The sequence below is a fragment of the Artemia sp. Qi Xiang Cuo genome, chromosome 8 (genome assembly GCF_049724085.1).
Source record: "Artemia sp. Qi Xiang Cuo chromosome 8, ASM4972408v1, whole genome shotgun sequence".
Taxonomy (NCBI): domain Eukaryota; kingdom Metazoa; phylum Arthropoda; class Branchiopoda; order Anostraca; family Artemiidae; genus Artemia; species Artemia sp. Qi Xiang Cuo.
In genome coordinates, this window is record NC_142801.1 from 7,358,310 (window position 1) to 7,385,185 (window position 26,876).

Genomic DNA, 26,876 nt, shown 5'->3' on the forward strand with positions numbered 1-26,876 from the left:
TTCAGTAAGTTCACCTTTCAGGGACCTTCGTTTGTCATCATATGTTTTTCCATCTGTGCTGAAAATTATTTCGCTTGGGATAGAAGAGGGTGGACAGCAGAGACACTTCCAAGCAAGTAGTGCCACTGTATTGAAATGAATGTTGTCTCGCCCCCACTCTAACGAACAGATCTTTTCTTGTCAACGACAGCCTCACTCATGTACTTTTCTAGTTCCTGATCATGAGCATGAGCATGTTGAGGAGCTGCCTCTTTTTCATCACTTGCTGAAGTTGCAAGCATGTTATCAAACAGGCAATCAATCAAACTTTTCTGTGCCTTCTCTACTTCGTTTTGGGTTTTCTCCTCTTCTGGTGCAATGGCTTATTTTGTTTCTTCCAATGTCTGACTCTGTGTTTCTTCTTGTAGACACCTTTAACATTACTGAGTGCCTCTTGATTTAGGGAATCGGTGCTTGTATATGGGATCCGGGAGACAAGCAAGAACAACTTCTCTGGGTTTAGGTTCTTGAACTCACCATACATTTGGAACATTGTTGAACCAGGTGTATATTGACAAGCATTGACAAAAAATAAAATTTGACTTCATTTGACTCATATCTGCTGCTCTCCCCACCCTGATCAGACTTAGATGGTGGCTCTTCCCCCAAAGACTAGCCAAGGAAAAGTTACCTAAAGAAATCTGTCTTCATCTCGTGGATAAGTTGCGCATAAAAAAAGCCAATATCAAAATTTTTTCCGATATCCGATAATGATTCTGACCCCATATTGGCCCGATAATATCGGCCAGCTGATATATTGGTCAGGCACTAGTATTAAGGTGAAATTTTTGGGAATGATTAGAGGCAGCCTAAGGCTACTATGTACATCCTGTTTATCAAAAAACTGTATGTGCAATATCTCAAAAGTAGCTGAGAGTACTAAATTTAGAAATTTAGACCATGTTGAGGAGAATTTTAAAAAGTGTTCGAAGGAGTCGGGGGAGTAAAGCTTAAATTGAATATTCAAATCAAAATAGAGACGATCAAAGTTTTCTACAAACAAGAGTTTGGGAACTGCCCCCGTCCCCTACCCTGACTGTAAAATTCTAAGGTCTACTGCGTCATTTGTGCTTCACTGAAAACAAATTATATAACAAATATATTTTTTTACGCTTACAACATTGAAAATAAAATTTAAAATTCCAGCGATATAAAATCTTGAATTGCTAAGCTTTCAGAAACCAACATCTTTATATACAAAATATTGATTTTGATTTTATAAGTTCTTTCTAAGGACTTTTCAAGACAAATAGCCTATAGTTTTCAATTAAGCGCAAATGACGCAGTAGGCTTCACACTTTTACAGTTAGGGGAGGAAGAAGGAGGCAGTTACCGAACTCTTTTTAAAGTGAGTTTTGTTTGTTTTAAGTTTGATTTGAATATCCAATTTTAGTTTTTTACGTTTTAAGAAGTATTTATTTGTTTATATTAGTACATTTTGTATGTTTATTGCTATGATTGCTTCTGTAAATAAAATAGTAATTTCTGGTCTTTTTGAGTTTGAATTATTATAGGAAGTTATTTCTACTCGTCTTAAGTTTAATATGGATCTTTAATTTTCTTTGAAAACTTATTTTTAATTTTTTTTTAAATAATTGAACGTAAAAACAAGTTTTTTCTACTTAAAGTAAGGAGGAGCATTAAAACTCAAAACGAGCAGAAATTCTTTCGTATATAAAGGGGACTGCCTCTTCCTTAACCCTCGCTCTTTACGCTAAAGTTTGCCTTTGTGTCCTGATTCTTTAAATTAGGTGACTCAAACACGAGAGCCGTTCAATATAAATGCAAATTATTTTTAAAGAGCTCATAGACTTTTATTTTTAAAGCATTTTAGGACTTTAAAATAACTCTAAAACTTCTATAGAACTTGTTTCTTTATTTAATAAAACAAAGTATTTAGATAATTTTTTAAGATGTAAAACGTAATCCCCTGGCTTTCCTTACAATTGCATTGTACTATATTTACCCCACCAAAATAATAGTTTATTCAGAATATAACAATATGTAATATAGTGACACTAATATAATTGCACTTCAATTTGATAATGGAATATACTTTGCTTTCGAAACATAACTCAGGATTTCCATTCCAAGACTATTATACGTTCTTCAAAATCCAGGGCATGAAAGATGTTACTCTAGTGTAGACTCCAGGGTACGGGTCTTGTGCGCAGCCAATTCCCCAGCTGACAATACCGACTTGAACCCATTGTAGTCCATGAAGTATGCTAAGTGGGCCTCCGCTATCTCCCTGTAGGAGGAATATATAAGATCTATATGTAGAATTTTTTATACATACATAAATTTCGCAAAATATCACTTCCGCAAACTTACACAATAACTGGGTCAACTTGAAACCATTGTATATTCTAAGAAATTTTCTGAAACTAATATTTGCAAAATTTTTAGCGTTCCCAAATAAAACAAAAAAATATAAAAATTTTAAGGTCGTGACCTTTCGTAAGTTAGACTCAGACTAACTCAACTTAAAGCCTCAAACTTTTCTAAGGTACCAGAATATTAAATGTAATATCGAACCTAAAAAACGTCAAAACAGCAATCCAGATGGCGCGCAAAATTCATTTCCTATGAAAAATCGTTACGAACTTAACAGGAGTTGAATATTCCAGAAGCTAACAAAAAGACTCCCTCCCAGCCTCTGTGACTGGCTGATATACATAAGTAATTTACTAATTATCTGAATTATTGAACCTGAAAAATGACGGACGCTTTCAATCGGATATTGTGTTGTAATAGTACCCCTTACTGCTTAAAAATTAAAATCATTTTTCTATAGCGGATTCCAGTAAATTTATGGAGTATTCATTGCAAAATGGAATGTCTTATGTATTTTTGTTCTGGGACTATGATTCGAAACTTTAGTTCACATCCAAACTCGAAAAAAAAACACCAACTATCTTTTTTAGACATTTTATTTTTCAAAAAGGCACCCAGCCTTGAATTTTCAATATATAATAAACCCATACATAACAATAAATATTTTTACATTTCTCTTCTAAACACCCTCCCCCCTGATAAAGAGAGGAAGGGTCATATCCTTGGATGATCGGGTGATACGGTTATGTTCTGGAGCTCACATATCCCCTGAATTTGACTATATATAACACATTCTGTTTTGCAACGGATGTTCCATAAATTTTTTGGAATCAAACATTTTTTGGAATCATGGTAACGAATTGCAAGTAATGAACGACCTGCCTCAATAGTAACTAAAACTCTAAAAAACGGAATTTTGATACCAATAGATATATCAAAAGAATGAAATTTTTTTGCTGATTTCAACTATACAAGCTTCTTTAAGATTAGTCTTACCTATCCAAGCTTACTGGAAAATTTCCGTTATTTTCAAAGAAAGGGGGAAACACCCCTTAAAAGTCGTAAAATCTTAATGAAAATCACACCATCAGATTCAGCATGTTACAGATCCCTAATGAAGAGGCTTCAAACTTCTATCTACAAACATTTTGAATTTTGTGTTTTTGCCAGAAGAAAAAGATCATGGATGTGTGTTTATTTGTTTTTTTTCCTAAGGGTGATAGTATCGACCCAGTGATCCTAGAATATTGGGAGAGGGCTCCTTTTTAAGTGACAAAAAAAAAATGGAGAGCAACTAGGCCTCCGCTTTTTTTCCTCTAAATCGTCTGATCAAAATTTTGAGACAAACATTTTGTTCAGCCTAGTTGAAAAGCTAAATAACTATGTCTTTGGAGATACCATGATCCCCCACAGCCCCTGGGGAAAGGTATTTAAGTTACAAGATGTACCCATTCTGTACGTTTAGTATTTGTTATTGGGAAGTATGCTTATATTTTTTGGGCGGAGGGGGGATTTTCTGCTCGTGAGATTTTCCTCGGGGAGGGAGGGAAGTCTCCGGGGAATGAATTTTTCAGGGGAAATTTTACATTGGGGGAATTGGCCAGCATTCGTATCGAAATTTGTAGTGTATCTTGCTTCCTCTTTGCCAACTCAATTTTACGCGTGAAGATGTTAAGGGTAATTGTCCGGGGTAAATTTTCACCAGAGTTGAATTGTCAAGAGAGTGGGGAGGAGAGATTTTTCCCTAGAGGTGTCGCAAAATTTCCTGGCATTATCAGAGGCAACGCTATAGCGTTGCCTATAGTAAAGGCCATACGGCTCCAGTGCTTTATTATTTATTATTCTTTTTTTTCCAGAGGTACTGCGTATGGAAGAGGTCGTCGCAAATACTTCGGAGGGGGCTCATTCAATTGGAAATCGAGAGCTCTAGTGCCCTTTTTAAGGGTTAAAAGTGATTAGAAGGCAACTAACACCCCTCTCACGCCCACCTTTTCCCCTAACACATCCAATAGAAATTTTGAGATAGTCATTTTGTTCAACGTAGATGAAAATTCTGGAAATTAGGTCTTTGAGGAAGACACCCAGCACTCAGGGCAAGGGTTGTAAGTTGTGCCCTGGGGGCATATAAGGTTTCTTATAGAAAGCGTTGTCGTAAAAAACTTCAAAAAGGGTTCATTCGGTTGGAATTTTAATTGGCTAGTGCCCTTCTTGATAGTTGAAAGTGTTTGGAAGGCAACAAAATCCCCTTTCATGCGCACAATTTCCCCAAACATATACAATCAAAGTTTTGGGATAGCCATTTTGTTCAACGTAGTTGAAAGTTCTGGAATTAAATCTTTGAGCAGGAAATTCTCCCCGCAGTCTTCAGGGTAAGGGTTATAAGTTATGCCCTGGGGGCATATATGGTTCTTATGGAAGGAACGCTCGTATAAACTTCAGAGAGGGCTCATTTGATTGGAAATTGAAAGTTCTAATTCACTTTTTAAGCGTCAAAAGATATTGGAGGTTAATCAACCCCCTCCCCCCTCCACGGCCTTTTTTCTCAAATGCATCAAATAAAAATTTTAAGATAACTATTTGGTTAAAAGTAGTTCGAAGATCATATAACAAAAACTCCCTTTGTCGACACAGCCCCCCAGGGCCCAGGGGCAGGCGTTGTAAGCTATGCGCTGGGGGCTTATATTATGGAAGAGATGCTCGTATAAACTTCAAAGAGGAATCATTTGATTGGAAATTGAAAGTTCTAGTTCACTTTTTAAGATTCAAAATAGATTGGAGGGTACCTAGCTCCCTCCCTTCACGGCCTTTTTTCCTCAAGCCCTTCCGATTAGAACTTTAAGATAGCAATTTTTTTTAAATGGTTCTAAGACCAAATAACAAAAACTCCTGGGTTGACACAGCCCCCCAGGGCCCGAGGGCAGGCGTTGTAAGTTATGCCCTGGGGGAATATCTTAAACAGCTAATCCCAAGTACAATAAAACCCTACATTTAAAGTCTACTTTCCGACATGAGATGACCTCGATACCTTTCTCAAAGTCTCAGTGAAATCGGATATGAACGCCTCCCAGTCGAAGAGTTCGTGTTCTTGCCTCGGCGCTGCTTTACTTGCCACGCAATCGGTCACCTAGCCGAAGATTGTAAGAAAAATCTACGTCCGATACCCCGTGTCAGAAGGTAGCCTTTTGTATTGGCTGTAAGAAGCAAGGTCTCATAGTCTTTAGGGTGAAGGTTCCAAAAAACCATATACCTTCAAACTAAGAAGCATATCACTAACACTTTGGGTGGGAATAATACACGGCTTTTTATCAATAAACAAACATCTCCGGACAGGTTCTATCCTGAGTTTAGTGCTATTTTTTTCCTGGAACATTTTTTCATTGAACTTGATCCGAACGTACTTAAGATTGAGGATAAGACAACTTATTGTGTACCCGCTAGACAGCTGAAGAATAGAGGCCGACCCTCGGGTGGACTTGTTACGTTTGTGAAATCAGCTCTCCGTTCTAGTATCTTCGAAGCAAATGATTATTATCTAGCTGTGAAAGTGGATTGTTCTGTGTGTATTAGTGTGTATCTTCCCACAGACTACAATAATGACCAGTCTGAGCGTAAATTTGCGCTTTCTTGTGAAAAACTAGGTTCATGTATAGATAAAATTCGGCACTTAGGTTTACCTTGCATTATAGCCGGTGACTTTAATTGTAATCTGTCCGAGCAGAATTCTCAAGCTTCACCGCGTACAACACTAGTTAAGTGCTTATTTAGTTGTTTCTTGTGTGTTTTAGATAAATCGTCCGATTTTACGTATGTTCACACGGCCTCGCGAACTTCCAACCTGGACCACGTTGTACTATCGTCAGATTTGCGAGCTGATATAGTAAAGGTTGTGTTTGATTATCAGTTGTCTGATCATCTTTCCATAACTTGCCCTGTCGGTATGCCATCTTCTGGTCACCAAACCATACCTCTTGCTCCTTCAGCACCTCGACACCGTCGCAACTGGTCGAAAATTGATCAAGCCTTATTCATCAAATCGGTAGATTCAGTCCTGAATAAAATCAGTGTCCCTTTTCATCTCCTTCAGAAGTCACTCCAGTTACCTCAAAAAGAGATTTCGATTTGTATAGATATATATTGCGCAGATATCTGCCATGCTCTCCGCTTCGCAGAAAAACTAGCTGTTCCTTTGCAACGAATTCGTTAAGAAATCATTCCCGGGTGATCGTCTAATCCAGATCCCGTCATGTCATGTAGTCAAGCTAAATTTTGGTTCTCAGTATGGAAAGAGTGTGGACGTCCGAATATGGGTCTTGTGAACATTATACGGATTTTCACGAAGCGAAAGTTTTCTAAGGCCCTGGCTCGGCATTGGAAAAATCTAGTCAATCATTATTCTGCCCGTGCAAAACAAGATAGAAATATGATCTTCAAGTTTGTCTCTCGTTCTGCAAAAAATTCTTGTTCACCATCCCCAGCCGATATCCCTGAAGATGAATGGTATGCCCATTACGAATCGGAGTTCTCAGCTCCTGACCCCTCCATCGAATAATCTTACGAGGCTGCCTTAGATCAGTTTCTATCTTCTCATCCCGATGAAGATTTTATCATCAGTATCCGCTCTGTTGAAGATGCCATCCGTAGACTCAAATAGAAAGGCTCATCGGGCATTGACGAAGTCAGTGCGATCCACTTGAAACACAGAGGTAAACTTCTCGTGGCACATCTCTCTCTGCTTATGCACATGATTTTCACTAAAGGGATTGTTCCTGCCTCTTTTTGCATCGGAGATCTGACTCCCGTTTCTAAAAAGGGAAAATCTGAAACTCAATGTACAGCATTCCGTCCAATAACTGTAGCTACGTCACTGTGCATGCTCTTCGAGTTCCTGTTTATAAAGGAACTCGAAAAAGTATGCTACACTCCTCCGCATCAGTTCGGCTTCAAGCGAGGAACTGGATGTACTGATGCCTTAACAGTCGTTGTTAATGTCTTGATAGATGCCAAATCTTGTGGAGAGAGCCTTTCTTTGGCAGGACACGACATTAGACGTGCGTTTGACTCTCTAATCCATGCTGCGATGCTTTTGAAGGCCGGTAAACGTGGGTTGAATCTAGCTGTCATTCGTTCTCTCAGGAATCTGTATTCTAGATTACGTATCCGACTGAAGCTACCTCCTGAAAAGGGTTTGACCCCCCCCTCGCGCACCCGACTAGTTCCAGTCAAGAAAGGAGCGTGTCAAGGAGCAGTCACCTCTCCTAACTTTTTCAATAACTATATCCTTGATGCACAAGATCAATGTCCATCTTCGCTGACTCTGTCATCTGCTAACTTGTCTTTGGTATCTTACACGGACGACATCCTGAATCTTAGCTGAATCCTTCAGCGGGCAATTGATATCTTGGAATTCCTTGAAGCCAAACATCTTAAAGTTGGACTTCAGTTCACCTCTTCAAAATCGGAAATGGTCCTATTCGTTTGGAAAACTGATTTTTCTGTTTCTACTATTGCCCTTAGTTGTAGCTTTGTCCAGCCAGTGGATCACTTCATTTATCTAGGTTTAACCATAGGTTCGTGTATCCGTCACACCCTAAAACTTCTCCTCGAACAGCTTAAACGACGAATTTCAGCGTCTTACGCTTCAGTTGTATCGTGCGAACTCCGATTCAACCGACTGCTTCTAGCAAGCTTGTATAAAGCCATCGCTCTTCCTCACATTTTATATGCCACGCCCTTCTGGAAAATTCTCACTAAAACTGACCAGAATATAATCAGAGCGATGTATTTTCTTTTTGCGAAGTATTTGCTTCGTCTACTTCCGTGGTATAGGAATTCGCATGTAATTGAAAATTTTAAAGTCGCAGACCCTGACGTCGCCGTCGCTAAATCAATAGCGAAGCACAATAGAAAAATACGCCGAAATCTACACGAATGGTCCAATCTGCTCATTCAGTGAATCAGTGATTCGTTTTCTTTGTTGGTTCAGTTTGTTATAGTTTGTGTCTTCTTTTTTCTCTTTTTTTTCTTTTTTCTTTTAAGTGCTCCGTTTTGTTGTGTCTTGATTTGACGGGTTTTTCAATAAATAAATAAATAAATTATAATAAATAATATATGATTTTTATGGAAGGGATGCTCGTAAACACTTCCGAGAGGGCTCATTTGATTGGAGATTGGAAGTTCTAGTCCAGTTTTTGAGATTCAAAAAAGATTGAAAGGCAACTAGCCCCCCCCCACACCCCTTTTCTCCAAATGTGTCATATAAAATTTTTTAGATAGCCATTAAGTTAAAAATTTTTCAAAAGTCAAATATATAAACTCGGGTTTCTACACAACCCCCGCGGGATTGGGTATTTCTGTTACAGGTTATGCCCTAGAGAATACATCGGTCTAATGAAAGGGATACTCGTATAAAATTCGTAAAGGGTCCATTTGATCGGAAATTGAAAGTTTGAGCTCACTTTTTTTAGTCAAAAGAGGTCGGAGGGCAACTAGCCCGCCCCCCACGCCCTCTTTTCCAAACCCATCCGATAAAAATTTTTAGATAAATATTTTGTTAAAAATAGTTCAAAGCTCGGATAAGAAATACTTCGGTGTCAATACGATCCCCCAGGGCCGGGGGGAAGGTGTTCTAAGTTATACCCTAAGGGCATGTATGGTTCTTATGAAAGGGATGCTCTTATAAACTTCATAGAGGGCTCATTTGATTGGAAATTGAAAGTTCTAGTTCACTTTTTAAGAATCAAGAGATTTAAGAGCAACTAGCCCACCCACGCCCTTTTTTCCCCAAACCCATCCGCTACAAATTCTGAGAATGCCAGTCTTTGGAAAATTGTTATAAATTTTATAACAAAAACTCCGGTGTCAAAACAACCCCCAGGGCCTGCGGGTAGGCGTTGGAAGTGTTGTCCTGGGGGCGTATATGGTTCTTATGAAAGGGATGCCCCTATAAACTTCAGAGAAGGCTCATTTGATTGGAAATTTAAGGTTCCAGTTCACTCTTTAGGATTCAAAAGATATCGGAGGGCAACAAGCCCCCCCACACACCCTTTCCCCTTAAGCCCATCCGATAAAATTTTTAAAATAGCCATTTTATTAAAAATAGTTCAAAAATCAGATAAGAAAAACTCCTTTGTCGACGCAACACCCCAGGGCCCGGAGGCAAGCGTTGTAAGTAATGCTCTGGGGATATAGTTCTTATGGATGGGATGCTCGTATAAGCTTCAGAGAGGGCTCATTTCATTGGAAATTAAAAGTTCTTGTTCACTTTTTAAGAGGCAAAAGAGATTAGAGGGCAACTAACCCCCCCCCCCCCCCCTCATGCCCTAAATGCGTCAGATAAAAATTTTGAGATAGACGTTTTGTTAAAAATAGTTCAAAGTTCACATAACAAAAACTCTGGTGTCGACACAGCCCCCCAGGGCCCGGGGGTAGGCATTGTAAGTTATGCCCTGGGGGCATATATGATTGTTATGGAAGGGATGCTCTTGTAAACTTCATAGAGGGCTCATTTAATTAGAAATTGATAGTTCTAGTTCAGTTTTTAAGATTCAAAAGAGATCAGAAGGAAAATATCCCCCCACGCCCCTTGTCCCCCAAATATAATTTGATTTGGAAATTTGTAAAAGTTGTAATTCACTTTTTAAGGGTCAAAAGTGATCGGAGGGCAGCTAGCCTCCCCCCACACTCCATTTTTTTCCCCAGACGCACTTCATATAGAAGGGGTCGTCGTATAAACTTGAAAGGGGTCTCATTCGATTGGAAATCAAGAGTTCTAGTGCCCTTTTTAACAGTCAAAAGTGATAGGAGGTCAACTGCCCCCCACCCTCAAGCCCTTTTCCCCCAAATACATCTTACAGAAAATTTGAAGTAGCTATTTTGTTAAAAATAATTCAAAGATCATATAACAAAAACTCCTTTACGTATGGACATTTCATTAAAAATAGTTCAAAGGTCAGATAAGAAAAACTCCTGTGTCAACACAACCCCCAAAGGTCTGGGGCAGGCGATGTAAGTATTGCTCTGGGGGCTTGTATGGTCCTTATACAAGCTCGTATAAACTTCGGGGAGGGCTCATTTGATTGGAGCGTATTCTTGCTAAGGCTGAACTACTCGGGTTGTCCGTGTATGTATGTAGTGTCGGTATTTCTGCTGCATTTGACTCAGTCATCCAATCCGCCGTCTTCCAGACCCTGCTAGATGCTGGCGTGAACACCCATATAGTAGCTATGTTATCCTATTGGTACTCTAATAGCTATATAAGAGTGAAACTCGGACTTGAAAGACTTAGTGCGCCAGTTAAACTAAATAGAGGGTCCTATATTACCTATATTAAACTAATTAAACTATATTAAACTAAATAGTTCTAAGTCCTATATTACCTATTTAACACTTTGACTTCTAAGGTTACAAAACAAATCTCTGGTGGGCTTAGCCTTGATCTTTGTGATCTGAGTCTAATAAGCTATGCCGATGATTTACTTATGTTGAGTTTTTCTCTGAGTCTATTGCAGGATAATTTAGATAAGCTTGTATCTGGCTATAGAGCTATTGGTCTGCAAGTTAATGGTAAGAAAACTGAATTTCTGGTTTTCAAATCAATGAAACGGGATTCACCAGAACCAACTGTTTCAGTAGATAGCGCTACTATTGCACCGTCTTCGTCGCTTAAATACTTAGGTCTTCTGTACGGTCGAGATAAGAAAGCAACTAGAATTCTTTGCCTTGACACCCTTATGTCAAACCTACGAATTAGCTATGCTAAACTGGCCCCCCTGAAGTATTCATACAATTGGCAAATTCTGGCGAGGCTATATAGAGCGGTGGCACTCCCACATATTCTTTACCTGTCCCCTGTATGGGAATGGTTTACGGAAACAGAGCGACTAAAGGCTAGATCTGCGTTCTGCAAATATTTAAAATTTCCGTTACGAGTACCGCTGTTTGAGAGAAATACATTTCTCTTGGACAAGTATCTTATTCCAGAGCCTCGTGAAGTTGTGGTAATGCAGGAAACCAATGCTAGAAAAGGTGCACTGGAGCACCTTTACGATTTCCTTCCGTTGCACGTCATGTACGAGCTGTGAATGTATATAGTGTATATAATCTAATCGTTTATTTTTGAAGTAATGTTTTTTTTTGTTTTTCCCTTACTCCGCCGTGTTTTTGTTATTGGTGGGCTAAAATAAACTATCTATCTATCTATCTATATTGAAAGTTCTAGTTCACTTTTAAAGAGCCAAAAGATATCGAAGGGCGGCTAGCCCCCTCCTCCATGCGTTTACGCCTTTTTCCTCTAACTCATCCGATAAAAACTTGGAGATAGCTATTTGTTTAAAAATGGTTCAACGATCATATAATCATAACTCTGGGGTTGACAAAATCCCCCAGGGCCCGGAGGCAGGCGTTGTAAGTAATAATCGGGGGGCATATATGGTTCTTATGAAAGGGATGCTCGTATAAACTTCGGAGAGGGCTGATATGATTGGAAATCAGAAGTTCGCGTTCAGTTTTTAAGAGTCAAAAGAGTTCAGAGGGCAACTAGCCCCCCTCCCCCCTCAACGCCCTATTTTTCTCAAACCCGTCCAATAAGAACTTTGAGAGGACTATTTTTTTCAAAATGGTTCAAAGATCATATAACGAAAACTCCGGGGTCGACACAATCCTTCAGGGCCCGGGGTAGGTGTTGTAGGTTATGCCTGGGGGGCATATACAGCTGTTGTGGAAGGGATGTTTGTATAAACTTCAGAGAGGGCTCATTTAATTAGAAATTGATAGTTCCAGTTCAGTTTTTAAGAGTCAAAACAGATCAGAGGGAAAATATCTCCCCACGCCCCTTTTCCCCCCAATATTTCCGATAAAAATTGAGATAGCTATTTTGATAAAATAGTTCAAAGGTCAGATAAAAAAACTTCGGTGTCGACACAACCACAAAGGGCCCGGGGGCAGACATTGCAAGCTATGCCCTGGGGACATATATAGTTTTTATGGAAGGGATGCTCATATAAACTTCAGAGAGGGCTGATTTGAATTGAAATTTAAAGTTCTATTTCAATTTCTAAAATTCAAAAGATATCAGAGGGCCCCTAGTCCCCCCACGCCCTTTTTCCCCCAAACCAATCCAATACAAATTTTGAGATAGCCATTTTTTTTAAAATAATTTAAAGGTCACATAGCAAAAACTCCAGTGTCGACACAATCCCCCTGGTCACGGGGGGCAGGCATTGTAAGCTATGACCTGGGACCGTAAATTGTTCTTATGCAAGGGATGCTCGTATAAACTTCAGAGAGGGCTCATTTAAATGGAAATTAAAACTTCTACCTCATGTTCTCAGAGTAAAAAAGATCAGAGGGCAACTACCCCTTCCCACCCTCCATGCCTTTGGGTTTATCGGATGGATAAACCCATCCGATAAAAATTTTAGGTGACCATTTTGTTGAAAATAGTTCCAAGATCAAATATTTAAATTCCGGGGTCAAGACAACCCCCCAGGGCCCAGAGACAGGCGTTATAAGTTATACTCTAGGGTTATAAATGGTTCTTATAGAAGGGATGCTCGTGTAAGCTTTTGAGCGGGCTCATTTGATTAAAAATAGAAAGTTCTAGTTATCTTTCAAAAAGAGTCTCAAAAGATACCAAAGGGCAATTAGCCCCCCCCCCCCCAACGCCCTTTTTTCCTCAAACCCATCCGATAAAAAATTTCAGATAGGAATTTTGTTAAAATTAGTTCAAACATCAGATAATAAAAACTTCGAGGTTCACACAAACCCATTTTTATACTTTGATATTGGTACTTTGATAACAGTTTTGATACTTTGCTGAACATTTGATTTTTTTTAAGTTATGATTTTGAAATAAGGAATTTTAAAAACTTGAAACTTTTTGCAATCAAAAACGAACAAAAATTAATTAAAAAATACTTTCCAAAAAATACGTTTTTCAAAGAAAAGTAAAGGCAATTTTAAACTTTAGCTCAGCAGGTACAAATAGCTATTAAAATTCAAGATCGCGCTTACGTTTTGTAAGGTTCGTAGATATAAATAAGCCTGGGCCACAAAGCTGCTTCTTTTCTTTAAAAACATGGCAAGCTATTTCCTTTGATCGAAACTGGACGAGAATCGAGGCAACTTTTTTTGGTCATTGAGTATTATTTGATTCAACTCTAAATCACTGAACACTAACTATAACTGAATCCTTAATATTAGTTAGACCCATCTTGACCATCATGACTCATGATCTGGAACAACACGCCCTTCTTGGTGTCCCACCCAGTTTCTGTAACTGAATCTTGCCCTTTCATTAAAAACTGTTGGTAAACTTCAGGAAGATTTCTTAGTTCTTCAAACACCTGATTACCACCCCTAGTTTTCTTTATTGATGCTTCCTTCTCATTGCCATCAAAATTGAGCAGACCTTTGGAGGTTTTGGAGGTAACAGCCCTACTCTTATTTATGGTGATTTCCTGATCATTTTAAGCTTGACTTGATAGTTCACTCTAACAATTTTTGTTTGCGGACTATTTATTCATTAGTAGTAGTATCTTGTTTTCTTATGTTTGACATGAATATTCATTTTGATTTCGCTTTGTTTTGGGCTTCATTTATTAATTGATACTAGGGTAACCCTCATTTTTTTTAAGTTTCAACTGTTATATGACTTTATTTCTGCTAGTGTTAGGCTTTAATATGATCTTTAATTTTCTTTTCAAGATTCCTTTCCAGTAAATATTTGTTCAATTAATTATATTTCGATTTTATTTGACATACTTGTAGTATTAGTTAATATTAAGAGTACTTTAAAGCGTTTTTTGGTATCGTTTATTTCAGATTTATAATGTTGGATTGTAACTTAATTTTCAACAAAGTTGATTACTTTGTCAAATTTTTCGACAAGTAACTATTTTTGTACAATAAATCCTTAACAATAAGTTTAATATAAAATTCTAGGTGAATGGAGAAAAAACGGACCTCTTCCCTCCCTCGGAGTCCTCTCCCCTATATCTTTCCTTAGATTACGCATATTATTGTTTATATTTTATCCTTTTATAAGCCACAATAATGTCTAAAAATTGCATCTATTATCAACGGGAAGGGTGGGAGGCGTATTATGATGATGGTGTAAGATCTAACATCCCACTCGAAGAAATGGATATTTTCATTAAGAATCTTTTGTAGACACTCCCCCTCCCCCTACCCCCTGGGTTGCCTGCTAGGACCCATGATTTTCAATATTACACGGTTCTTTTTGTGTATATTAATGATACGGCTTTTCTCGCCTTTTATTTTTTTGTCATGTTTTTTAATTTTTTTGTATGTTTTTAAAATTGTTTGCAATTTTGTTTTAAATAATGAAACCTTTGATGTACAATGTGTTTTTTTAGATGTGTTTGTTCGTGGTATTTAGACACCAGTGTTATACCGGTAGGCCACAACGCCACTGGCGTGGTAATATACGAGTGTCACCACTTATTGGAGGGGAAAGCCCGGCCCCAAATTATAATGTGATGCCCGTGTCTACCACACCGTTTCTGCAAATATCGGGTTTGGTACTACCCTATTTACGATATACCCTGTCCCAGGGTATGATAACGCGATCAAGTGGTCAAATGGCCACTTTCTAAAGCCAAATGTACCCACCTTGGGTTACGGCTAGAAAATCTCTAACTCTCTCCTTGGAGGTAACAAACCCCCCTGTCAATATAATTATGACGGTATCTCGTAGCTCTATTCCTACCCTGCCTGGGTTACGGAAACTAATACACAGTTTGTAGAAAATACCTTAATTGTATTCTTCCAAAAGGGTCATAATAATCACACAAAAATATATCTCCCCGAACGGGGTCTAAACGCAGACTAAATCCAAATAATATTTTGTACACAACTGTTCATAGGGGTGGACCTTCGCTTGGCCCAGCCAATCATGTCAATCCCCATTCAAAACCACTTCTGCCTTTCTAGCCCTATTATTCAATGATAGGGCTCAAACCAGGAAGTACAAAAATAGAATTGACTTCAAAGCTTACTTATTGTAACACAACTATAGCTTAACAACGAGGCTTTTAAATTTGTTATTGCAAATTATACTATAAGCAAATCTAGGCAAATGTAATTAGAACGAAAACAGGTAATTTATCTGATGGGAAAAGAAACAGGGGTGGAACCCAACAGTGTTATTTAGCGCAAGTCATGCCAAACATTTCTCTTTATTAATATCTTGAGAGCAAATGACTCCTGGAGCGTGTCAAATTTGGAGAGTAATACGTTATTCCAGTGTTTGCCAAAAATGGGGAATCTTAGCTGTCGTGCAACAGGTTAATTTTAGAATAAGGTTCCAGATACAAAATACTGGGAATAGCAGTTTAGTCCTTCCAGTTAAGGCACAAAGCCATTGGAATGGAATGACAATTCGAGTTCTAGCAGGGTCATGAAGTAGGGAAAAAAAGAAGAAAAGAAAAACACGCTTTGAGTGTTTCGGGGCGAAAAAAGTATTACGTGAAAGTGTTGCACAGTAATTATATAAGGTGTGCTCTCTGGTTACGTTATATGCGGAGATTCGCCCATGGGTTCCTGTCGCAAAGCTACATAAAATTGCGCCAAACATATTGGACATGTCCGTTTAAAATGGGGTAAGTCAGGTGACATCATAGGAGTTCAGAGGGGTGTGTCACGGAGTCTTGCGTAGAAGTGACGGCTTGAGGGGTTGGTAGCTCCACGTATCGAACCCTTTAAAGCATAGAGGTGTGTGGCGTGACGTCAAAAGGCATGTGCATTAAATACAAAGGGGTGTGCACCGTGATGTACCCTTTAAGTGGTTAGGTAGTGGTCAAACAATATAGCTTCTAGCACCTGAGAGGCATGTTTGGACGCGTACAAGTGCCTAGAAAAACATCGTAGGGGGACTTCTACCACCTGGGAATACGTCTAGACATGAGGAATTTTTCCTAGAAACAAGGCGAAAATTTTGCCTTGAAACAAGGGGTGGCATTGGCTAGTAACAGCATTTATTTTCAAGTATATCCAAAAAACAACCGAGAAACAACTTAACCATTAAACAACATAACCAACAACCAACAAAGATAACCAACAAAGAACAAACAACAAACATAGCCAAAAAACATAACCAACATCAAACAGCCTAACTATCCACAAACATCAAACCACATAACCAACAAACATTAAACAAACATCAAACAACATATCCTTAACCATCGAACCATATAACCAACAAACATAACCATATCCATAACCAACGAGCATCAACCATAACATCCGACAAACATGACCAACAAACATCCAACATAATATAACCAACAAACAAAACCATCAACATCAAACAAACATAACCACATAACGAACAAACATCAAACAACCATGACCATGAAACATAACCAACAAACATCAAACAACATAACAAACAAACATAGCCATCAACATCAAACAAACATAACCAACATCCAAAAAACATCAAACATAACCATCAAACATAACATAGCCAATAAACAAAACCAGTAACAAACATCAAACAACATAACCATTAAACATGAAACTACATAACCAACAAACATATGTTATTTTCGCTGTGTTAATTTCCCTGTTATCCCGACCGCATTCCAAGTAATTAAATACCCAGGACTCTTTTCAAGGATGGGAAACTTACCAGGGGAGGGAATTTGCATAAAATTGCGACACCTGGTCGCCTGAAGAGGACCTTACCTTAGATCCTCCAGAGCCAGGAACGGCTCATAGGGTGTCTACGAAGCCTCGCCAGACATATCGGAACTGAGCTGCACCCGTGACATGCTCCCACTGGGGTTGAAGAGACAGCTCCGCACTTCTCAGGTCCCGGTCGTACTGCCGTCATAGGGTGTGTCGACCTCTTTTCCGCCTCCCCTCGGGGCACGACTCATATATTGTTTTTGGGAGTCAATCCTCTGGCATACGAAGGACGTGACGAAGATACGTCCATCTTCCACGCATCAAGAGGTCAGTAACTAATGGCTGACCGGCTTGCCGACGGACTACTATGTTGGTGACCTTTTCCTGCCACGATATGTTCAGGATCCTTTTAAGGCGCATTTTCTCAAAAGCTAGGACACGTTTCTCCAGTTGGACGTTTAATTTCCAGCATTTGCTGGCATAGAAGAGGATGGACATCACACTGCTATTTAGGAGTCTTAGCTTTAAGAGCAGAGAGTATTTACTACTGCACCAAACTGGTTTCAATTTATTAAAAGCCGATGTCGCCTTTCAAATTCTCCTCTTAATTTCATTACCTATTTCACCATCACATTCAATCCAGCTCCCAAGATACTTAATTCTTTGACCTGGTCAATTGCTTTACCTTTGCATTTTAGTATCAGAGGGGAGTCAGATGTGACCATGCTCTTTGTCTTACTGACATTCACCACAAGTCCCACTTTCTCGGCGTTTTCATCTATGGCGTTGAGTAGCAGCTGCAGTCGCTGTTTTGCTTCTTAGAGAAGAACAACATCATCTGCGAAGTCCATATCCGAGATCTGCTGGCTGCTAATCTTCACTCCACAGCCTGAAGACTGCCGTAGAATATAGTTCATTACCATGACAAACAGGAACGGGGATATTACACAATCTTGTTTGACTCCAGAAATTATCTTGAAGAAACGCGTGTCCCCATTTTCTCTGCGAACGCAGCATTCACTATCTTCATAAAGTGCCATTATCATTTTGACTAGTTTATCAGGTACTCCGTAATAATTTAGAATCTTCCATAAAGTATCTTGGTCAATGGAATCGAACGCCTATTCAAAATCAATGAAGAGCAGGTACATCTTTTAGTTCCGTTCTCTTGACTCTTCCATCATCAGCCTTAGAATGAAAATAAGGTCAGATCAAGACCTACCAGGTCGGAACCGTGTTTCTCTTCTCTGAGATGTGAATCTAGGGCTGCTCTTAGGCGTTTTAGTATGACTATGGCTAGTATTTTGCTAGGCACAGACGTTAGGTTGATGCTCCTCCAGTTGTCACAGACTAGCGCATCGCCTTTCTTGAAGTGTTTTACTAGTATACCTTTGGTCCAGTCTTTTGGAACTTTTTGCTATTCCAGATGGCCACTAGAAGAGCAGTCCAAACGGTTATGCAGGCACGAAGAGACGCCTTCGGGATCTCTGCCGTGATTCCATCTACTCCAGGTGCCCTTCCATTTTTCAGCTTTTTCACAGCTGTCATCACTTCTTCAGTGTTGGGGGGTCATCACTTACGTCAATTTAATTTTCCAATTTCGAACTTCCTCATCTTAAAGGTGTTTAGTTTCCTTACGATCTCGGCTTTAAGTTTTTGAGGAGTCTCAACTTTATCAATAGTAGCCATAAATCCGGACTCCACCTTTGAAACGATTTTTGAATAAGAAATTGGTGTTGGAAAATAGAACTTCAAAACCCTTCGACAAAACTGCCTCCTGTTGACTATTAAGAGGTTTAGATGACAAATTCTTAATTAAAGGACCCAGACAAAAACAAGGATAAAAAACATCTGAATTCTGGAACATTTCAAACAATAGTCTATTAAAGTTGTCAACCAAAAGAACCTTTGACAAATGAAAATCATGGCGAAAATATCTAATGGTCATTTCCTTAATTCTCCAAAATAATGTCAGATGGAATATTATCCGGGTTGGAGCGGTAGCGTGCAACCTAGTAAGAGTCGATCACGTCCAATATTAAGAAATATAAAAACCCATAAGTCCTAAAAAAAAAGAGTCAAATCAAAACAAAAAGTACACCCTTAGAGCCGCCTTGTCTGAAACCCCTATTTAGAAAACTTTCTGTCCCTTCGCTTGAACAGCAAGGGAAATATATTGGCTTGAAAATCAAGAAATGTGGCAGCTACTACAGCATTCTACCTAAATGTTATCTTTTTTTTTCTCCTTTTACAGATAGCTTGGCATTGGAAAAATCGTAGAAAGTTGTTCAATGGCACATATTAAAGGAAATTAATGGGTTCCTTAAAAGGTTTTCAACAAAAATTTAGGTCCTTGGACAATTTAAAACGTCTTTGGTTCTGCTCAGAAAATAAGTGATTTAAAGCCATTAGTCTTAATTTGTTTTTTTAATTTTGACTCATTTTCAATTCCGAAATAGGTGCATATTTTTAAAGATTTCGGAATCACTGACTCCTTCTTGCAATTTTATAAGAAAATTTGTTGATTTAAAAAAATTGCATATTTTTTAACATGTAAATTTGTTAAATTGTGGTAACGAACTGTAAGTAAGGAGCGACCCAGCTCAATAGTAACCAAGACTCAAAGAATAGATACGTTAAAAGAATCATATTTTAATGCTGATTTCAAATATATAAGTTTCATCAAGTTTAGTCTTACCCATCAAAAGTTACGCGCCTGAGAAAATTTGCCTTATTTTTGAAAAAGAGGAAACACCCCTTAAACGTCATATAACTTTAATGAAAATCACACCATCAGATTTAGCGTATTATAGAACCCTACTATAGAAGTTTCAAGCTCCTATCTGCAAAAATTTGGAATTTTGTATTTTTTGCCAGAAAAAAGATCACGGATGCGTGTTTATTTTTTTCCCCCCAGGGGTGATCGTATCTAACCAATGGTCCTAGAGTGGCGCGGGAGGGCTCATTCTCACGGAAATTAAAAGTTATAGAGCCTTTTTTAAGTGACAAAAAAAATGGAGGGCAACTAGACCCCCTCCCACGCTCACTTTTTTCCAAATTCACCCGATCAAAATTTTGAAATAGCCATTTTGTTCACCAAGGTCAAAAAATTACAATAACTATGTCTTTGAGGATGACTTAATCCCCCACAGTCCCCGGGTGAAGGTCTGCAAGGTATGAACTTTGCCCAATGTTTACATATAGTATTAGTTATTAGGAAGTACAGCCTAAAGAAGTTTTCAGGGGGAATTTTTTCTGGTTGTTGGGGGAGGGGGGTCGGGGTTACGTAGAAAGATCTTTTCAAGGAGGAAGTTTTCAGGGGGGAAGAGACATTGCTATGAAGGATTTCCCAGCATTATTTAAAAAAAAGATCATAAATTAAATAATACAAAAAATAATTTTTTCAACTGAAAGTAAGGAGCAACATCAAAATTTAAAACGAATAGAAAACATTATGTATATTATTTGGGTTCGCTCTCTAGTCATAAACTCACTCTTTACGATAATTTCTTTTTGTACTTTCTTCAGAGCTATTTATTCTAATTAACGGCCTTTGTGATTAAGGGACTATTCTTAAAAAACTGGAACAAAATTTGAACTTCAGCATAAAGAGAAAGGTATTGACTAGGGGGCAAACCCCCTAATATACATAATAAAAATATACAAATATAAAAGTTCGTTACGTAAGTTAATTTTTAAGTTACGACAGAATAAAATTTCGAGAATGTCATTTAGCCAAAAAATGTAAAATTAATATGCAAATTTCGTTTTAATTATTCATGTACGGTGGGCCAAAATCAAAGCTACATTAATTTAAAAACGTTCAAAAATTGAATAGAAAAAAAAATTTGCTGAAAGTAAGCAGCGACGTTAAAACTTAAAATGAACAGAAATTATTCTGTATATGAAAGGGACTGTCCCCTCCTCAACGCCTCGCTCTTTACGCTAGTTTGACTCTATCTCACAACTTTATTTTTTAAAACATTATTTAGTTTTAAAGCCAGACACATCCAGTGGTGTACCAATTCTACGTCATTAAAAATGTCTTGCAAACATTTACACAAAATAGACTTAATGAAGTTAAAAATCCAACCTTTCCAATTCGCTTTTCTCGCCAGGTTCTTCACGGATGAGGCAAACAGAGTTGAAACAGTACCATCAGCAAACGAGATAAGACCCAAATCTTTCAAATAAATACGTATCAGATCAACACAGATGGGGTAAAGCAGCGTACCTAATACTGACCCTTGTTGTACTCCACACGTCACTGGAAATGCTGCTGAGCTCACATCATTCAACACTACTTTGAGGGATCTCCCTGTGAGATAATTTTCAAACCAACTTTAGTACTTTCTATGGACACCTAAAGACTCTTACTTAATTCAATTTGAAAACCAAATTTTTAGGGCCATATTTATGAAGAGGCATCATTTTCGCAACTTTGTGCTGATCAGGGAAAATGCCATTTTTAATTTATAATAAAAAGCAGACATGGTGGAATATAACGTATTATTGCCTTAAACGTTCGAAGAGATAAGCTGTCCACTCTCGCACAATTTGATTTCAGAGATTTTATAATATTAAGCAGTTCATCAGTGTACACGAAGCAAAAGCTAATTCGAAAGTCTCACCTCTATTATCACATATAATGTGTTCTTGAACCTATCACATCTATGTTTTACACTATTTTGCACTTTAATACCAATATTAGAGAAACAATTGCCAAACTTATTTACAATTCCAGACTTATTATCAGGGGCAAACCCTTCAAGTTGTACTTCATCCCCTCCAAATTCAGAATTCCCACCGGGCACTTGATTTGTCAGTTCCCCTGTTTATTTCAAACTTTCTTTACTATTGGAAAACTCTCTATCATAATAATCGGCCATAGCTTTGCAACATAATTTATTCACTAAATAGCCTTTTTTTTAACAATTCATACAAACAATCACTCTTATCATCGACATATATTTGATAAAGCTCAATCCTTCGCTTTCTTTCTTCCAATATTTCACTCGTTATCCATGGATTACGGGGTTCCTGTTTCTTCAATTTCACCGGCGTGTCCACGTGTCCCATGAATTACAAACCTTCTCCCAGTAATGGGTGAAATTAACAACATCGTGGGACATGGGTGCTCATAAGCTGAATTCCAGGGGGGGGGCAAACCTGGTCTAATTGGCACTTTTAATGCTATATATAATAGAAATCTCAGAACATAAATATAAAACTAAGGCAGTATCATTCAACCAAGGGGAGGGGGGATGGTGCCACCCCTGCCCCCCCTTATGGGTGCCCATGTCGTGGGAGGATCCTCTATAGGGGGACAACTGTAGCAACCTGAAGATACTTAATATAGGTCAGATAAGAGATTACCAGGCTGCAGTATTTGTATTCCAGTGTATGAATGGTTTAACCCCCGATGTTGTTAAAGAGTTTGTACAAAATTAATAGTGACCTGCATATAATGTAATTTTATAAACTTCTTTCATTCGTTAATTGTACGGGCAACAATTAGCTTCTTCTGTCAATTATTATTTTTCGAGATCCACTTGCCCCCCCAATCTTCTCTAGAATTTTTAACTTGATTCACCAAGATGTTATCAGCTGTTTCATATTCAACTGGGTACACATCACTATAGATTGTCGAAGGAATACAGTAATGGAGACCCGTAAAGCGGGTAATTGGTATTCAAATATATCGAAGCGCATGGTTTCTCATTGAATTTAGAATATTTAAACTGTTGTTGTTTTTTTTTGGGGGGGGGGGGGGGTTTGGGAGGGAAAAAGGTACCTAGGTTAGGTTAGGTTACGTATTTAATATATGGTATGCTTATATTAAACAACATAGTTAAAAAACATGCAAGTTTGTTGAATCAACAAATTTTCTTAAAAAATTGCAAGAAAGAATCAGTAGTTCCGCAATCTTTTAAAATATGTACCCGTTTTGGAATTGAAAATGAGTCAAAATTAAAAAATTCTTGAAATTCTATGATAATTTCCCTATTATTACTACTTTCTAAGTTATATCGAGCAAGACCGTTTTTTAACCTCCTTTATCGCAAAGATGAAGTCCAGATTTTGCCCCCGAAATGAGTAAACACTGAGCAAACTCCATCACAGTGCGTTAGATAGGTGGGAACATGAATTTCCCCCCTTTGCGTGCTTTGATATTTTTGCTGAAAAATGCCATCTGGGTTGCGTAAGGACTGAGACAAAGCGCTCGGAGTCAAAATCAAAAAACAAATTAAGCCTAATGGCTTTAAATCACGTACTTTCTTAGCAAAAACAAAGACATTTTAAATTGTCCAAGGAATTAAATTTTGTTGAAAACCTTTTAAGGAATAACCTTCCATGTGACACTTTTTTGCGAATTAAGGAAATGGCCATTAGATCTTTTCGCCATGATTTTCATTTGTCAAAGGTTCGTATGGTTGACAAGTTTAATAGACTTTTGTTTGAAAAGTTCAAGGATTCAGATCTTTTTACCCTCGTTTTCGTCTGGGTCCGGCAACAAAGAATTTTTCACCTAAACCTCTTTATAGTCAGCAGGAAGCAGTTTTGTCGACGGGTTATTAAATCTGTTTTCCAACACCAGTTTCTTATTCAAAAATAATTTCAAAGGTGGAGTCAGGAATTATGGCTTCTATTGATAAAGTTGAGACTCCTCAAGAACTTAGAGCTGAGATCTTAAGGAAACTAAACACCTTTAATATGAGAAAAATTGGAATAGACATCACACAAGAAAATGACATTAAAATACTTTCAGATTTGAAAAAGGATAAGGTCTTTACTATCCCCAGAGTCGATAAGGTAAACACTATTGTAATTTTGAACACTGATGATTACGATAATCAAATGAAAAACATTATTTCTGACACTATTACTTACAAAAAACTAGATTTTGATCCTAAAATAAATATGTAAAATTGATATTACCCCACAGTTTTATAACAAATTTTATCTTAGGGGTTGTTCTGTACCCAAGATCAATTGTCTACCCAAGATTCATAAGACTGTAGCCCCTCCCTGGCCCATTATATGAATTTTTCCGTCACCTGTTTTGAAATTAAGAAAATGGCTGTCTCTGGCATTGCGTCCTATTTTGGGAACACAAAAATCATATTTAAAAAATTCGACTGATCTTACTAATAAATTGCGAAATTTCACGCTGGAGGAGAGTTCAATTCTTTGCAGTTTTGAGGTTGCATCAATTGATTAAAATTGGGATTTAAAAAGGTGCGAGGACATTTTAAAGAGTAAATTAGAAAAACACTTTGATTTGGTACAAGACGTGTCCTTAGCCAGTTTGGATATTGAAGTCATTATGAAACTAGTTATTCTGGTAAATGAAGTTTCTTTTTATTTTGGTTTTAGTGGGGAGTTTTATAGGCAGATTTTTGGTTTACCCATGGGGGCATCTCTCACTGCTTTATTGGCAAATATTTTCTTAGATTCTGTTGAAACCTAAGCTATACACAGTTTTAGAATCTCCCTTGGTTCTGGGGTAGGTTCAAGGATGATGTGGTCTGCGTTTGGAAACACGGTTTGAACTCCTTAGACCTATTTTGTAAACTTTTAAATAGTTATGATAATAATACTAAATTTACAGTTGAGTTTGAGGAAAATAACAAATTGCCTTTTCCGGATATTTTATTAATTAAAAGAGATCTCCACTTACTCTTCTCAATTTATAAAAAAAAAAAACCTACGCACAATGATAGGTATTTGAATTTTCATTCGTGCCACCTTATGTTGCTCAAATGAGGGGAAGTGATTTCACTAATAAATAGAGCCTTCAGAATTTGTTCCCAGGAATTTCTGGATTCAGAATTGTTATATTTGAGGGATATTCTGTTTTCTAATTATTACCAAATGAAGTTCATTGACAAAATAAGAGAAATTAGACGTGTTAAATATGATAGTAGGGTTATTTGGGTTTCTCAGTCTTCGAATTTAAACGTATCTAAGAGTTTCATTTCATTGCCATATGTACCTGGTTTGGGTAAGAAGCTTTCACGAATTTTGCATAAATTTAACATCGATACATGTTTTCAATCGTTAAGACCAATGTGTAGTTTCTTTAATTATGGGAAAGATTTAAGCGTGGGAAATTTAGTAAGTGGGATGCATAAGATTCCGTGTTCTTTTGGGAAGTTCTATATTGTTAGAACTCACCAACACCTTGTTGAAAGATTTATTGAGTTTCGAAATTTAATAGAAAAGAACCCTAGCAGAGCATTTTTTCTTTCAACCCGATCATTTTGTACGATTTGATGAGGCCTTAGCTATTTTAAATGATAGGGGTTTTGGTCAGGGGGTGAGGGAGTCTATATAAATTAAAAAAAAAACATATGTTTGCTAACCTTTCGATAAACAGAGAAATGGAAAATTTAAATATTGACTCAATTTATGATAATCTTTTGAACATTTAATAAACAGTCAATAATGGAAATAAGATCTTAAATAATCACCAGGGGACTATATTAATTACAAGACTAAAACGACTTTCCTCAGTAATAGCCAACAAGAGGAATATTTCGCAGTAGAATAATTAAATTAAGTTTCTTGTATTTTACCTCAGTTGCTTTGGTGTTCTCACTGAAGTAACTCTAATAGCTTCTTTTCCCTACGTGGATTAGTTTTACCAACTGTATTTTATTGGTGATGGTTTTATTTGTTCTTAGTTTTAGTTTTTTTTTATCTTGTTCTTCTTGTGTTTTTCTTGTGCTGAAGACGCTTTGTTTTGATACAGGCGAAATCTCCACGTTGTTTAATTTTTTCGTGTTTTCTCTGCACTGGCTGCAGTCTCGTTTGTTGTTTTTCATTCAGTTTTTTTTCTCTGTGTTGATTTTTTTAATGTAGTTTTTGATTTGCGTGGTGGTACTAGGTCTTCCTTTTCATTGGAACACCTTGATCCATCTGTATGGAATGAGCTACCATTGAGCGTTAAAGCGGCAAAAAGAATTTAACAGATTATTTTTTTAGGGAAATGTGTTGAATTTTATTAATTTTATTAAGACGAGTAGTATGGGTAGGGGAGGAAGAGAAGCTGAAGAGGTAAGGGTGAGGTGGTAAGGTAAGGCTGGGAAGGGGCTAAGGTGGGGTTGGGAGGACGGGGTCGTTGAGGATGGATTTGAGCATTGAAGAGTGATGGAGACTGGATTTTTTCTTTTTTTTTCTTTTATATTTTTATTTATCTATTATTATTTTAATAGAGACACCAGTAGAAATAAGATTCTAGCTTGAATAAAGCGGGGTTAGACAGGGAAAACTTTCCTAGTGGCTCTTCTAAATGCTTTGAGGGACAGTGGCTAATTAAAACGAAAGATAATAAACTCTAGGAGATAGAAAACCCTAGTGTATGAATAAGCATCCTTTATTTTGATACAACTGAGAAAAAATATGCCCAATTTGCGCCCCGTCTAATGTTAATGTAAAACACTATGGCTTCTTATTGTACGTAGAAAATTATAAATGCGGACACTTTTTCCTGATAGTTAATCTTAGAAGACTGATACCACATGTAAAATGAGGTACTATATTTTTTTTGCGTTTTTGTATGGCTCAGAAAAGTAGCGAGGAGGCATTAAGGGGTCACTTGAGATATTGTTCCCTCCATGGCCCAGAGGCAGTAGAAACGTTACAGAAAGATAAAGCGACGCTAGAATTTAATAATTTTCCCTATAGGATTTCTAAGTAATATAAAATTTTTGCGGATTTCGAATCGACGGTTGAAAAAAAAACGGGGAAAATTAAGGCCAGAACTAACCAGCAGCTTTTGACTTCTTTATCTTCTGAAAATGGAATTTGACACTTTTAGAGATGGCTATGATTACAAAACTCTCTTA

General features: G+C 37.6%; 1 protein-coding gene across 1 annotated transcript in view; it reads right to left on the reverse strand.

Moving 5' to 3' along the window:
* Nucleotides 1–2,006: 2,006 nt before the first annotated feature.
* LOC148949112 (putative inactive serine protease 43) overlaps nt 2,007–26,876 on the reverse strand; it is a 58,057-nt gene continuing 33,187 nt past the window's right edge. Inside the window, exon 5 of the mRNA XM_089092631.1 lies at nt 2,007–2,290. Within this exon, the coding sequence (XP_088948757.1) occupies nt 2,138–2,290 (153 nt within the window). The 3' untranslated portion in view covers nt 2,007–2,137. The remainder of the gene's footprint in view (nt 2,291–26,876) is intronic.